We start from the raw sequence: 15,344 nt of genomic DNA, 5'->3' as shown, positions 1-15,344 counted from the left end.
TTAAACTTCAATTTTAAATTTACTACTTTCTTAAATAGATACTCAAAATATTTGTCCTTAATATTAATTCTTCATTAATGTGTTGAATAAGATAATTGTCATATTATAGCAAAATTTAAATTTTTAATTAATAATATTTTAATTAATAATATTTTATGTGTATTTTATATACAATTATAGCAATATTTAATTTATTAAAATTTGACTTATTAAAATATTAAGAAGAGCCAATATACAGATTATATATATTAATATGTATTAATAATGAAGAGCTATATTTGCAAAATCTCTGTCTTCATTATTAACGTATTTTCGGATCATAAAGCGGTTTCGAGAGTAGGAGCACTCGGGCTACGTGTTGCAACGTTTTGCGTCACAGCGTGTTGCGGAGATTCTGATCGCGCTCTGAATCTCTTGCTAAAATAGAGATTCTGCGACGGATTGGTGTTGATAGGTGTACTAGCTAGGAACTGTGCTTTCGCCAATTGATTACTGATCCTTCGCGACTCGAGAGCACTCATGGGATCCTGACTTTTGGGCTCGAGCGAAGTTTTCGAGTATTGTATCGTCGTATTAATATTGTTTCGAGACGAAGGATCTTGACCGGTTATTGTAGTTTTCGCGGGAGACGCGGTTCGTGCAGGCTCATCATTTGTGATTAGTTCTTGAGGTTTGTTATTTTGATTCAGCAGTTTGATTGTTGGATCAAGATTGACTTCGTTAGACGTTTTACTTGTCGTTAGCCTATCGTTGAAATTTGCGATCTTGTCCTCGTGATCAATATGAAGATGAGTCGCTAGGTCGCTGCTGAGATCTAATTGTCTTCTACGGCTCAGTCTTGAGATAGGAGATGTGTTTTCCGGTGATGGTTTCATAGCTTTCTCTTCCGCTGCGGTGTCCTCGATTATAGTGGACGAGAGGACATCGCTTCTCGGTGTTTGAAACCTCCAAACCGAGCGTGGACTCAAAACTTTGGCCAGAGGACTCTGATGAGTATTTGGAGATGGCTGTTGTTGTTGTTGTTGTTGACATGACAATTGTTGACGCGACAATTTCAATTGCTCCGCCGCCGATAATCGCATGGGACTCGTCTTTACGCTTTGTTGAAGAAGCAAACGTTTGAAATCCATCCGTGACGTAGGCGATTGTACAGTAACCGGTACCTGGAATCGAACATCAGACGAAATTAATGAGTTATTGACGAGTGGAATCATAAGATTTTTAGAAAGTCAAAGATACTTCGTTAATCGAAAGAAAGAACATCTTAATAACGTTTTAATGATGTATAATACATCATTAATACATCATTAAGACATTTTTAGATGTCATCATGTTTGCTGGGAACATTTATTCTTCGAAAATATTTGCTAAATTAGCCAACTTCTTCTCAAACTAGAAATTAAGGATCGTTTCGAGTTAATGTTCCTTGATATCGGTGCAATTACCTCTGTAGTTTTCTGATGAGATTCTGGGCTCCAGCTGTGCCTGGTACCAGCTGGTGCTTGCACTAGGGAGTTCATCGATCCACAAAGCGACAGACTTTCGTTATCGTTCTCGTTCTCGTTGAGCCTAATGTTGAGTCGCTTTTTCGACTTGTGAATCGCGGCGAATAACTCTTCGTTGGACATAGTGCTCTTCGTAGGCGATAGGATCAAATTGGTCGGTGTCGTCCTGCCGGAAGAGGTCTGGACGGGAGTGCTTCTACCCGAGGAACCACTCATCGGTATCGGCGACGGGCAATTATTGCCAGCGGTGGCAGTTAAAGCTAGACGTTCCGCCACGGTTGGCGCCGATCGCCCGTGATGGTCGGTGGGAGTGGACGACTTGAAGCCGTTATTGTAACAGCCATGGCCGATCGGCGAAATTGGATTATTCCGTAGAATGTCCGCGTTAGAAGACTTCGTACGAGGATCATTAGCGGGCGAAGATGCGAAGAATCGATAGCCAAATGCAGCTAAATTTAGAGGCATTGCGAACCTGCGTATAAAATAATGAAACATTTAAAGCAAGGTCGATTACATTTAGCATCGATAGATTTAATGATTAAAATGTAATCTATTTTCCCATAATCTTTTATACAATATATAAAAATGAAAGAGCTAGTTTACAAATTGTAGTGTATATGCTTCATTATTATCAATTGATATCTATATCTATATCTATATCTTATTGCAATAATATTATTAACTCTTTTAATTAGATTCAAACTTGTATTTGACTTAAGAATGTAACTGAATTAAAAGAAAAATTCGATTCTTCTTGTTCCTCCGGATCTCACCTATTTCTGACATCCACAATTGATTGCGATTGATTCTGCATGACTCTGTCTCTCGTTTCCGCTTGCTCCAAGTTTCTATTGCCCACGTCCACGCTGCGTCGACTCTGCTCATTCTCCGCAGTCGTGACCCTTTGTTGACCTTGTTTCGCCAGCATGTGCATGCTGCTGAGAGAACCGTGTCCCAGACCTCTGGTGATATCCGGCGTGACACTTCGAGGTGGTTCGATTTCTCGCTGAGGCCTTCTCGTCGGCAGAGTGTAAAACTGCTGTTGATCAATATCTCTGACCGGCGCACAGAACTGTTGGTTCCTCGCGTTATGCATATGCACTGTCTGATAGTTGCGGACTTGTTGTTGGTACTCGTAGTTCTTTGACATTCGCTGCTGATCGAAAAAGTTCCCACGATTGTCGCGCAGCTGATCATTTTGACGGGGTTCGTACATCTCTTGTGTATAGGATTGTTTCTGATCTGCGATCGTTTGTTTCTCATTTTCGGAACACGTTCGCAGATTCGGCAGCTGCGAGTCCTTCAAGATATCTTGATACCTCTTTTGCAATTTTTGCCGATCATCGGGTTTCGGCGGAGCAATGTAAGGCGGTGGTTGAACGATAGTTTGCGGCGGTACCGATTCCGAAGGTATCGCCAGCAAAGTATTTTCTGTAACAATTAAGAGAAGATAATTATATTCCTCGCGAATTGTAGGATACAAGCGTTCTCTTTTATTACTTATGAATATTTATTTTTCGATAGATAATTGATATAGAAGAGATCTCGATATTATTGTTTCTTAAAATTCTTCTTAAGTAGTGCAAGAGAGAATAAAATACTTTCGGAAACTTATTAAATTTTATAATCATGCTTATGTTTCAATTAGTACATTTTATTATATACGATTTTTTTCTTATATTGCATTGCAATTGTTGTTTGTAATATTGCGATTAAGAGAGTTACGTAAATGGATATAAAAAATTATACTTTTTACATATTAGACGTAATGATACATAAAAATAAATTTTAATGCAATCATTAATCCTTCGTTTTTATCAGCTTTATAAATATTTCAATTTAATGTTAATTATAACTTGAACGTAAGCCAGAATTATACGTTATCGAAATTGTGAGCAATTAATCTCCAAGCAAAGCAAACACATTGCAAAAGCGTCACAAACACAAGCATGCGGTAGACAAAAGTACAAATGAGCAAATGATATAGCACACCAGTTTGATATCGACTTTTGCATAAGTAGTCTAAATGACTCTGACATACACACTTTAAGTGGACTAAATTCTAAAAATTTATAAAATTATTTTATTGAACATAAGTTTATAAATTATTATGTATGTTATTATATATATAAAAAAAAGTTTCTTGTTTACGATCGAGATCGACATCAAACTTGCGCGCAATATCTATAAAGTTAAGAAAAAAAAACGTACTCACCAGGTACATGGAAGTATGATATGTGAGAATTACTAGTGGGGGGGAGTGCCACACGCACGGGGTGCATTTTTTCTAAAACTATATGGCCACATATATGAAGATACATGAAAAAAAAAATAATAAACAAAAATAGACTGTGAGGCTTGGTGCAATATTTACACTCTTAGAGAGGTACGAATGACGTACATTGATGATATCCAGATGATAGAAAGAGAGAAAAAGAGAGAGAGAAAAAAAATGACAAAATGCAAATGCTTTCCAAAAAGAATGACATCTATTCAACATACATTCCTCGTGATTCGTTAATGACATCGTATCGACGACGGTGATAGTTTTATGTACAGGCATAAGATGTACCGCCGCAAGATGCACCGGGTGTGTAAAAGAAAAAAAATTACACATATACATATATATATTTATAATAAATGTGCATACGAACGGCGGATAGATCTTAAAGCTACAACACATATATACATGTACAATACACGCTGATAGTGCATGCTCCCCTCGCCCACTTGTAAGTATATTTCCACGATATTAGTTGCAAGCTGATTAATTAACAACACACGTCGCTCAGAGTAACACCGTGAGGGAAGTGACTGAAATTCCGGTTCCCCATGATTTTAATTAACGCGTACGTGGTGTATCTTAGACACTCGGTGTGTTATTAGCGTGTTACTATATATAGAAATTGCGAAATTGTATACTATTACGCTAACAAAGTTTAACGGGATTGTGACACGAGAACTATAGATTACAGGCGGTTTATATCTCCCTGTATTACAAGAACATTATTTGCGAAGGAAGATTAATCATCTCAAATGTTCTTTATTATATTGATATCATATTTTTTTATTAACTTTATTCTTCTTTTTTTATATTGATAATTTTAGCAAAAAAATATCGAGTAATATTAATTTTATAACATTTTTATAATAATATATATTTATATAAAAAAAGGGAATTTTTTTTTATATATAATATTTTTTTATATATTTTATATAACGTTTTTTTTAAATATTATCACAGTGTCACTCTGATCCATGGTTGCAGTTACGAAATTCTATGTGTGTTTCTATAGTTAGTCCTTGTTAGTCAGTGATAGACGCGCTACTTACAATGAGAGGGCGAGCACGCATCTCGAGCAAACATGCGACACGGCAGTTAGGACATATATTTATGAGAGCTTCACAAGCATGCCGGAACTCATCACTACCTAACCATTACTTCGTCAATTATTAGGGAAGCAATGGTTATTTATTTGCAGAACATTTGATAATCAGTCGATGAGCAAACATAAGAATCTTAACAGTTTCCCAATCGCGAGGCGCAGTCGTATAATGTTTCATCATGTTCATGTCTAATCATTAAAAATCATCATAACTCATTATTTACACAATTCGAGTCGAAATAAAACATAATAATAACTATAGCTTATAACAATATGGCAAATGTAATATATATATATATATATATATATATATATATATATATATATATATATATCTAAAGACATAATTTTTTAATAAACGAATTTTTGGATTTTACGAAAATTTCCGATTAAAGTAATGGACGAAAGTAATGGACGAAAATAATCGATAAAGTGATCGACACGAAATATTAAGATGAGGTAACTTAGATACAATAATGGCATCGTATAGGTACATCAATAATTCAACTTCGTATAATGTGTTTATCGATCAATCGCGAATGAAATATTGAGGAGATCGCGATGACGCAATTACTTTTAAATGCGTGCGCATCGAAAACTTTTTTATGTTTTTTTTCTCTCTTACGATGATCAATGAGAAAGAAATCATCTTCGTTTATAAATTATTGGAACCAATATTTTCATTGCCCTTGACTCATCGCTCACAGATAAAGTGCAACACATTACACATTTATCGTAAATAGATAATGATTTTATTTAGGCTCTGACTAATCCTCTTCTGTTTTTTTACGGATTTATGATATTTTGTACTGCATCGCAAGAAATAATTACGAAATTATTAATCACAATAAAATAACTCGCCAATTTATCGAAATCATGTGATCAAATCTAGCGATGCGACAAAGTATTCTCTCTTACACATATAAAATGTATTGTAACAATAACAATAAAATACAGGTAGCAAACATAATTTGGTATAATTCTTCATGGATATATATGTATGCTATTAACAAATGTAATTATTATAAATATATAACGCAGATTGATCATGTTTTTTTTTAATTGTCTAAAAATATGCTATGCATTTTTAAAATGACTTAGCGCTTTGTTCTGTAGAAAACCCAAAAAATCAACATAAATTATTTATGTCCTTTTGTCACTGGCCATACGTACGATTATACAAAAAGAATAGATTAGAACGTAAACAACTAACATAAATTATATCCAAAATTAATACTTTGCATGTGTCTTATTATACAATACGTTTGTTCTTCGAAGAGAACCGCAATTACAGACGGTATCGCGTACAGCCGATTTCGCAACGATTTATATTTATCGGCGCGATTTCTCTGTTGTACATTTATAAATTGGACGGATTTGATATTTTTCTCTTACTCGCAAACTTGCACCTTCTACATCTGAAAATAATCGCGCAAAGATAAAGATTATCTGGAATCAAATTTATTTGTGTACTGTCTGCAGCCTCTCTTTTTTAATATCATTATTTTGAAAAACTCGATGAATTATTATCTGCAATTAACTATCGTTAATTTCGATTTTACGTAACGGTATCGCTCCCTCCAAGGTCTTCCCCTGCAACTGTATAGATAATCCGGTATCATAATTATTTTGTGGTACTGTTTATTTCACTCCACATATTTTCTCGTGTTGTCAATCGTGACGTTAACTTTATTATGTATACACACTTTGCGGGAGATCGGGCCGATGCACGTTACATGCGCTGGTAAAAGTTTGCTTTCGAGATAAGTAGCATTGGTATACGTTCATACGTCAATCTGGAGCTGTCACGATAGGATAAGGGAGGCGAAATGCCAATGTGGGGAAAATCGACCTTTCGCTCTCCTTCTCTCATTTATTTCTTGAATTTTTGCATGTCATTCGATCACAACGGCACTTTCCATTATTTCTTCATCTCTCTTCCTCTATCTCTCCCTCTATTTTTCATAACACATTTTTATTATCGTGCACTTTTGCAATACCGATAACGACACGCGGTCACTCGTGCGATCCCAACCATTTAATGCTCTCGACGATGCCACTGATAAAATCACGGACTTAACAGACAAAGTAGCGCCTTAATCATTTAATTTCGTGAAATGCTGGATAAAGGTCATAGATTGTATATCAATAGCGCAAAGAAAGAGAAAATAAATGTTATAATTTTCGTTGCAACGAACTTGCTCTTATTTTACATTTTTACATGTGTGTAAAAAAAATAAGAATATATTCTTGTTTTTAAGAATATATTCTTATTTTTTTACGCATGTAAAAATGTAAAATAAGAGTAATACAACAAACTCTATTTGTCAATGTATGCATGAAGAAAAACAATCTAAAAATTAATTTTTATAATATTATCAAAATAAAAAAAAAAACTTCAATTTCTCGTATAAAAAATGCTGCCAATATGGAAAATTTTTCAATCAGATATCAGATTTAATCTATCATATGATGTAAAATCAGAGTAATATCGATAAATATACCTCTTGAAGTCAGATGATAAGATAAAACGGTCAATTTACGTAAAGGATATAAATAAAATTTTTTTTCGCACACAAGTATATCGTTGATACAAAATATTATAGTTCTCTCTTTAAAGCTCGACGCAAAATAAACAAATAAAGCCAAACATATATACACACAAATACATAGTATATATAATACGGTTTTCTTCCCTTCAATCAAGAGCAATTAATTGAAGTTGACGTCAAGAGAAATGACGAGTTATCAAATTGGAACTTGTCAAAAGATGATTGAGTTGATAAGCAACGATAAGAATGATAAGAATATAAGATGAAAATCATGTTAAGATGATTTGAACACAATGTTATATATATATTGATAAATTCAATTTTTCTTTATGGCAATTATGCTTTATTATTTCTAATAATTTATTATTTCTATTAATAAATGAAGTTTCAAAAATGTATAATAAATATAATATATTTAAAGTCTATAATTCAGAAATAAATTTCTAAATATTATTAATAATTAAGTCTATTAATAATCCAAATGTATGTATGTTTTTCAACACTATTCAAATCCACTTATTAAAATACAATCTATAAGATAGTAAATTGTACTTTTAACCATATTCAAATTTGAAAACAGGTATTCAAAATATACAAGCCATAACTGATAAAAGAATCGTATAAATAATTTAAAGTTTACTTTGCAATTTGTAGTAGGTACAAAAATATCGTAAATTGCGGGGCAACAATGAATTTGATGATCGAATTAATTTCTTATCACAATATGCAGCACTTCCACTTGTTAACACACATACACACACATTCTCTCATGGCACTTACGAGGCCGCCTGGTCGCGATGAAGAGAAGATGTCTGGCCAGCATGTTGAAGTATCGTTGCGACTGAACGAGTTGGGAATCGAGAATCGATTTACAACCGCGCTGCTCCGTCTATCAGCGCTGGCGACTGTCTGTCTAGCGACAAGGTTTCCTCCCCGCTTTTTACACCGATAACGTCTTATCATCGCGCTAAAAATTCGATTTCGTTCCGCGGCGAGTCATCCGATCGTAGCTGACACGCGGCAGAGAATCTTCTGATCATTTTAGGAAGGATTTTTCCCGATCCGCGGATCTCAATTATTTTTGAGAGAGAGATATGATCGAAAAGATGTGATGAAAACATAAAGATGATATTATAAGACGTGTATTGTAATTAAATGCGATGGTGATTATTTGTTGAAGCCAATTTTTTGGCACCGCGTTTTGTCGGTTCGATAGAACTTGAAGTCAATTTCCGAATAGATCTAAGAAGAGGAGGTCGCAAAGGACGAACTGTTTCTCGACTCGATCGACTGGATCGGAGCGCACTGAAGGCGCCGGAATGCGCACGAAAGTATTTCAATCCTCGTAGTGGGGATTTTTGTTTATCGGCACCCCGGCTATTATCATGTCGGGATAAATATCACGTCTGATGCAACTCGCGTTGCTTATTGAGCCAGCAGTTATTGATGCTGATAAGGGCTAACAAAGTAAAGTCTTTATTCCGCGAGCTTCCTGGAAGTTTTCCAGCGGCTCGTTGAAGATTTCCCACTCGCCACCCCCATTAATAATTTATCGCCCCCCCCGATAATTTTCTGTTCTCCCTCCTGTGTCGTCAAAACAAAAATTTCAAATTTTTCATGATTTAATTTGAATGAAATTAATGTATATAAAATCGGCATTTCAATTTAATCGGATCTCTAATGCAACATACACATAATTTTAAGCCGCAATATAGCTTGATTTAAATAAATAATATATTATTGCATTATTTTAAACAAAATAATCTATTTAGCGTGATCAATCTAAAATTAAATAAGATATTTTATAAATATTTTATACTAATAAAATTTCATAACTTCTTCATATTTACACAAAAAATAGTTACTGAAAATAGTTTTAGTTGACGAAAAGTTTAAATATGAATTTTTAGTAAGTATTTGAATTTTAGCAAAACATTGCAAAAATTGATCATCAGAATATTGTTTGATCTTGTCAAGTATATTCTTTGGTGAGAGTTCGATGAAACTATTAACTCTAAAATATTCCACGCAAAGATTGACAGCAAAGAACTCAACATTTATCTCTCATAATATATTAAATGCACCCTGGGGATTGTCTCATTAACTCGCGGTCGGAAAGACTGGACATCGGAGTATTAAAGATAAGGGAAAACGTGACCGGTAATGCGCATTTCCCTGTCCATATTTTGTTTACGTGCGAAAAGAAATGGCCAATCTTGCTATCGTGATTGTCGCCAAACGGTTCCGTCTTGTGGGTCCTTGCTCCTCGTCTGATATTTGACATACTGAGCCCTGATCTGTCCGATTGCGTCTTCTGCATAATACGTCGCATGTTGATATCTCCCCCGCGACTTTTCGCTCCAATTATATCTGATTAAACCTTGTGATCATTCTTTCTCATCCTCCGATCTATTTTACGCGATGATCTAACTGTTATGTTATTTAACCATGGAATATCAATAAGCCGACTCGTAGAAGTTATTATCGCATCAACATGGACCTCTGATAATAAAAATGCTGATTTTTAAAAGAGATACTTGCTGTGTCACAAAAACTTGCTGTGTAACACTATATAATCCCAACGAGCCATTCCATTTTTACGATTACATTTTTTCCCAAGGTTATCTCCATTTGAAAACGTCGAGATATATTCACAAATATAAAAGAAAGTTAAATTAAGATATTTAAAATATCCAAAAAAATTTTCTGGAAATAAACATATTAAATCTCCGAATATTAGATTGTTTATTATAAGAACAATTTATATCTTACTATATTTTATGCATAGACTTTCATTTGCATCGAAGATAAATATATAAAAAAGAAATTTAAATTAATTTTTTAAGATAGTATTTAATATATATTTAATTAATTCAACTAATTAATTGCTAACTCTTATTCTGATCGAAAAATGAATTCCAGAAAGTATTCTAGTACATGTGTACTAAATGACGTCAAGTTATAATAAAGCTATATGACGTTTCGTATTTCTCTCCAAGAGCATCTAATGATTATTTCCGATTAAACCCGCCATTCGCTCCATTTGTTTCTCTAAATGTGACTTGACTTAATGTTAGAACTTGCAGCAATCACGCTTATCATCTCATATGTCCGTTTCGTATTATTCGCATTACAAGACTGGCGCTTTACATACTATCATAACGTTCTTCATTAGATACATTGTTAATAGAGCATTAAGACACTTTAACCGTTTCGAAACTTATCTGAGTTTAAGTTTTGCAATCTGAAATCTTTGAGTTCGTTAACTTTGACGAGAAAAAAAATGGGAAAGTTAATTTCATTTATTCTAGCTTCATATCGGTATTGCAAAAATAGCATTGCCGAATCGATAACGCGTTATCATGACGCTTTCTACCAGATTTCCGTATCATTACCAGAGTACTTGAGCACTCTAGCCGGTTCTAAGTCCGAAGCCCTCGGTCTAGGACTAGTCGGTATCGATTGAATAGGTTTAGAAGTAGTTGTTAGTTTTGCATCGAAGGTCATGTTGCTATTGATCTGTGGCTCCGGACTAGAGACCGTTTCGGGATAGTTGATCCTCTCTCTCAACAGCTCTTCCTGGAGCTCTTCAGAGGGCGTCCTGCAGATCTTGGACTTTTCCGCTTGACTGTTCGCAGAGAACTTTTTGATGAACATGATTGGACTGTTCGCCATCCGGTAGCTTTCGCTACGCTTCACCTTACGATCCATCCTATCGCCTGATCGCGTCGAATCGGACTTCTTTTTCGGATTATCTAATTCCGCGGAATCGATCGTCGTGTTTTTATCGCTAGTCTCGATATCATTTATTGCATTTTCTTCGACTATATTTTGACTATCATAATCCGACCTCTTTCTACAGAAGCTCGGAGTATCAAGATTCGAGACCAATAATTTCCTACTGAACTTGGGCGTGTTGCCAGTTACTTTCTTTGAACCCGATTTCTCAAAGTCCAATCGCGAATTCGCAGAATTGAAGACGACAGAGTGATTGACCTTGGACGGAGCGATCGTGCAAACACTCGTTTCATCGCCATTTTGTGCCGACGAATAGTTCTCGTCGTGATCGGATTTGCGCTTCGTTTGCCTATCTACTTGTAAATTGTGACAGATTCTAACTTCGTCTACAGATTCATCAGCTTCCAGGAGTTTGTTGCTCGACGCAAGAGCGAGGGTTGGACTGCCAGGCGGTCGCCTAGTGCACTCGTCGTTAGTGCGTAATGCAGGAATGATCGCAGTGCGTGGTGCTTCTAATCTATCGGTGCGGCCAGTGCAATCGCGGTGCTCGTCAGTGCTGGACGTCTTACCTTCGTCGCCTTGCACGTTGACGTAAGCCCCACGGAACTGTCTGTGGGGACTGCTCGGGTTCGTGGGACCGACCACGGTTGCCGGTGTGCGCACGTAATCCGGACTGGCCGCGCGATCCGGACTCCGCGCTGCTCGAATGATCAGCTTACCCAGCTGAGGCGACGTCGGCGGCGTGGATGTCCGAACGTTCGAACCGTCCACGACGTCGCCGGTCTTCGTGATGGCGCGGACGTTCGGCATCGCGCGATGAAGCAACGGTGATGGGCTCGGTGATACTCCTTCTCTCACAAAAGGACCTGAAAAGTAACATTAAAGTGTAAAAACGTAAAGAAATACTATTAATATTTTGAAAAATATGTCAACCCAAGCTATAATCTTTGATCAAAGAAAGATTTTTATCGTGATAAGTCGTATTAATTGAAACAATTAATTGAAACAACGTTGAATGCTTAAAATCTAATACCTGGATTAAACGTCGTATGTGCTCCCTTTCTTCTTTTTAAACTATCGGATGAATAGACGACCTTGCCTTCGGAATCCAAAGTAACTCGGGCGCCCTGTCTTTTCCTTTCCAATGACGAATCCGGTTTCTTCGGCAATTCGCTCAGACTCACGTACTCAGCGTCTTTTTTGAAGATATCGGAATTGGCATAGGTAACGGTAGGTCGAACGGTAGTCATGCCTGATGACGACGATGACGATAACGATGACGAAGACGAGGGCAGACCCGCGGGGCGCTTGTCGTTGTTGTTCCTCACGTCGGCTATGGTCACATAGTCGCCGGAGTCTGCGTTTGACAGCTCCTGCACGGCACCGTTCTTCGTGGCGTGCTTCTTGCCCGGAAGTACGCCGCGAAGCTTGCCCAGGACACCGCTCAGCGGACTGATCTTCGAAGACGACGACGACGATTGGCTCGTCGTCGCCATCGGTCTGTCATTGTTGACGATTGCTGGCAATACCTGTACGGTGGCGTACAGATTCTTGTCCTGACCGTTGATCACTTCCATCTTGGAAGTGCCAACGGTAGCAGACATCAGCACCGATCCGCCGCTTTGAAGGCCCCCTCTCCTCGTCGATTCGTTCGTCTTCTTCTCGCACTGGTCTGTCTCTCTCGCATGCTCGTCGTCGGACACTGGTGGTGTGATTACGCACATTGAGGGAATTCGACTGGTCGTGATCGCCGTCTTCGAGCGGATCCTTTCGATTCGCTCGCAACCCTCCAAATCGCTGGATTCTGAGTATTCGAACTCGGAGCATGATCGACCGGTGCAAGCAGGACTCGAGGCGGATTCGACGGGAGACGAAGACGTATTGTGACCGCTATCGGGCGATTCGCCGCCGTTTTGATTTTGACCGTGAACCTATTAATAAAATTAATATAATTTATATTATTTTGCTATTTAATATTTAGTTATTTAAATCTATCTCATTTTAATATAATTTTTCTTATCAGTTGCGAAGGTGTTTGATTTGCTGAATTTATTTTTCTGTCAGAGATATAAGCTAGGATATTGAAATTTGAATTTACCATAGCAACAACTGTGAGGCTGGATTTACGCTCCGGAGGTGGTGGCGCCATAAGTGCGGTGCAAACCGTCCCGGCTGAACTAGTCGTTGTAGAAGTTGATCCTCTGCCAAAAAGTTCGTATTCGTTCTCAACAACTGGCGAAGTAGGGTCTGAACTGATGTCATTAGACTTGATTAAAGGACTCTGCGGCACCGGTTCCTCTTCCCTAAGCGTTTTAAGACCTGAATCCATGTGGAACGAAGTATAATATCCCTCCGTGTCGCAGGAATATACCGACGACGTCTCGCCGTCGTCGGAGAAGGGCACCACCGTGATATCCTGTATGATATCCGGGGTTAAGGTACCTTCGGAAGTTACCGAGGATGAGGCCGAGGTGTCTCTTCCCTTGAGTCGCCTCATGTGACTTAAGGAAGTGGAGGACGTGCCAATCGAAGCTGTCGTCGTGGATCTGAAATAATATATTCGAAATTAAACAGAGATGTTCATCCAACAAATTTCAAAGTAATCGATATTAAAATGAACATAATTGAAATTTAATAAAACCTCGTATAATTATAAGAATCTCATTCTATCTAAATTCAAACAGAGCTTAATCTCGACAATCGTCAAGACGTAACTTTCGCTTAGATCCTTCCATTACCTGGGCTGATGCGTAGTGGTTGTAGTCTCGCTACCTATACTGGCCCTTCCGCTCTCGGACGAGGCGCTCCAGTTTCCGGAGCTCGAGTGCGGCGCGTCGTCGCGGTTGCTGCCCTTCCGTCTCTCTCTTCTCTGAGCGGCGCTCTCGCGTAATTTCACGCTCGGCTGTTTGTTGTCTGTGCTCGGTACCGACACCGGTATGCTCGCCGTGCTCTTGCCACTCGAGCTGGACGAACTGGGCTTCCTCTCGTGCGATTTATCTCTCCTGCGTCTCGTGGTTACCGTCTCGTAGATGTTGATCTCCTCCGGCGATCTTGTTTGACCTTGAGCTTGCTCGCATCTCTCCGCGTTGATCGTCGTCGTCTCTTGCTGTTGCTGATTCGACTTGGGACTGATCAGTTTCAATCTGGACATACCCCAAGCTTTCAGCGTGTTAAAGTGCGACTTCTTTTCCGTAGGCGAATCTTTCTTCGTGGAACCCAGGATGTCGGTGCTCGCTGAGCGATGGGCTCTCGGCGTGGCGCTTGGCACCGTCTCCTCGGGCTCGTCGCCAGTCGTCTCCCTGCCATCGATAAATAATCTCAACGATGCGAACATGATGTAGATGCTGCAGCGAGCGCGATTTGCATGGCGTTTTGAGGAACGAGAGAGGACGTGTCATGATTAATTGGCCAAATCGCGCGATGTGCAGTTTTACGACAGATTTATCATCCGCGTGGTGTTTCCATTTGACATGCGAGCCTAGTTACTAGGACTCGTGGGAGGTCTCGGGAGATTACGTACGCGATATCATGCGACAACGATATGAAGATGATCCGCGAGTATTATCGCGGCAATAGAAGTACAAAGGTAGAGTTACGGGAGATTCTTCGTGCTTGGACGACTGCGAAATTATGAGTGTGCTTTATCGAGCGTGACAAATCGCCGACTCTTTTCGACGTATAGATCCTCGGGACCGCGTCCACACATCTCTACGAGTAACAAAATTGCTAAGCGATAAGACGGATCCGAGCAAAATATATACTCCTCTCTCTTATACGAGTATATTATATTTATTACGTCGTAAAAGTTGAGAGGATGAAACATCCGGTGGACGATCTATTAATCTCTTCAATAATAGCGTTTCTTTTCAATATTTTTTTTGACGATGGTAAAAAATTATCTTTATTAAGCGAAGATGTGTGTCGAACATTCTAAAAATAATTGTCTGCGAAATATATATGATATAATATATTTTATAATTTAATTTAATTAAGAAAGTTTTATATTTTATAATTTAATTTAATTAAGAAAGTTTTTGTAGTGGTGAAATATATTGGATCGATTTTTTTTGGAGAGCGTATTTATATTGCATTGAAACTACTGGATACACAAGTAGAGGACTTAATAATTAGAGATTTTAAATATACATAGAAAAAAACTTTCA

The 15,344-nt window shown here is 37.8% G+C and overlaps 1 protein-coding gene across 1 annotated transcript in view; it reads right to left on the bottom strand.

Annotated features, from left to right (window-relative positions):
- Positions 1–220: 220 nt before the first annotated feature.
- LOC105254924 overlaps positions 221–15,344 on the bottom strand; it is an 81,218-nt gene continuing 66,094 nt past the window's right edge. Inside the window, exons 5-11 of the mRNA XM_011263895.2 lie at positions 13,920–14,480; positions 13,280–13,727; positions 12,215–13,112; positions 11,751–12,047; positions 2,279–2,936; positions 1,446–1,977; positions 221–1,163 (exon numbers count right to left, since the gene is read on the bottom strand). Of these exons, the coding sequence (XP_011262197.2) occupies positions 318–1,163; positions 1,446–1,977; positions 2,279–2,936; positions 11,751–12,047; positions 12,215–13,112; positions 13,280–13,727; positions 13,920–14,480 (4,240 nt within the window). The 3' untranslated portion in view covers positions 221–317. The remainder of the gene's footprint in view (positions 1,164–1,445; positions 1,978–2,278; positions 2,937–11,750; positions 12,048–12,214; positions 13,113–13,279; positions 13,728–13,919; positions 14,481–15,344) is intronic.

This window comes from Camponotus floridanus, unplaced genomic scaffold, assembly GCF_003227725.1.
Source record: "Camponotus floridanus strain SB8 unplaced genomic scaffold, Cflo_v7.5 scaffold8, whole genome shotgun sequence".
Lineage (NCBI taxonomy): Eukaryota > Metazoa > Arthropoda > Insecta > Hymenoptera > Formicidae > Camponotus > Camponotus floridanus.
The sequence above is the reverse complement of the archived record's forward strand: the minus strand, read 5'-3'. Positions and strand labels throughout refer to the sequence as shown.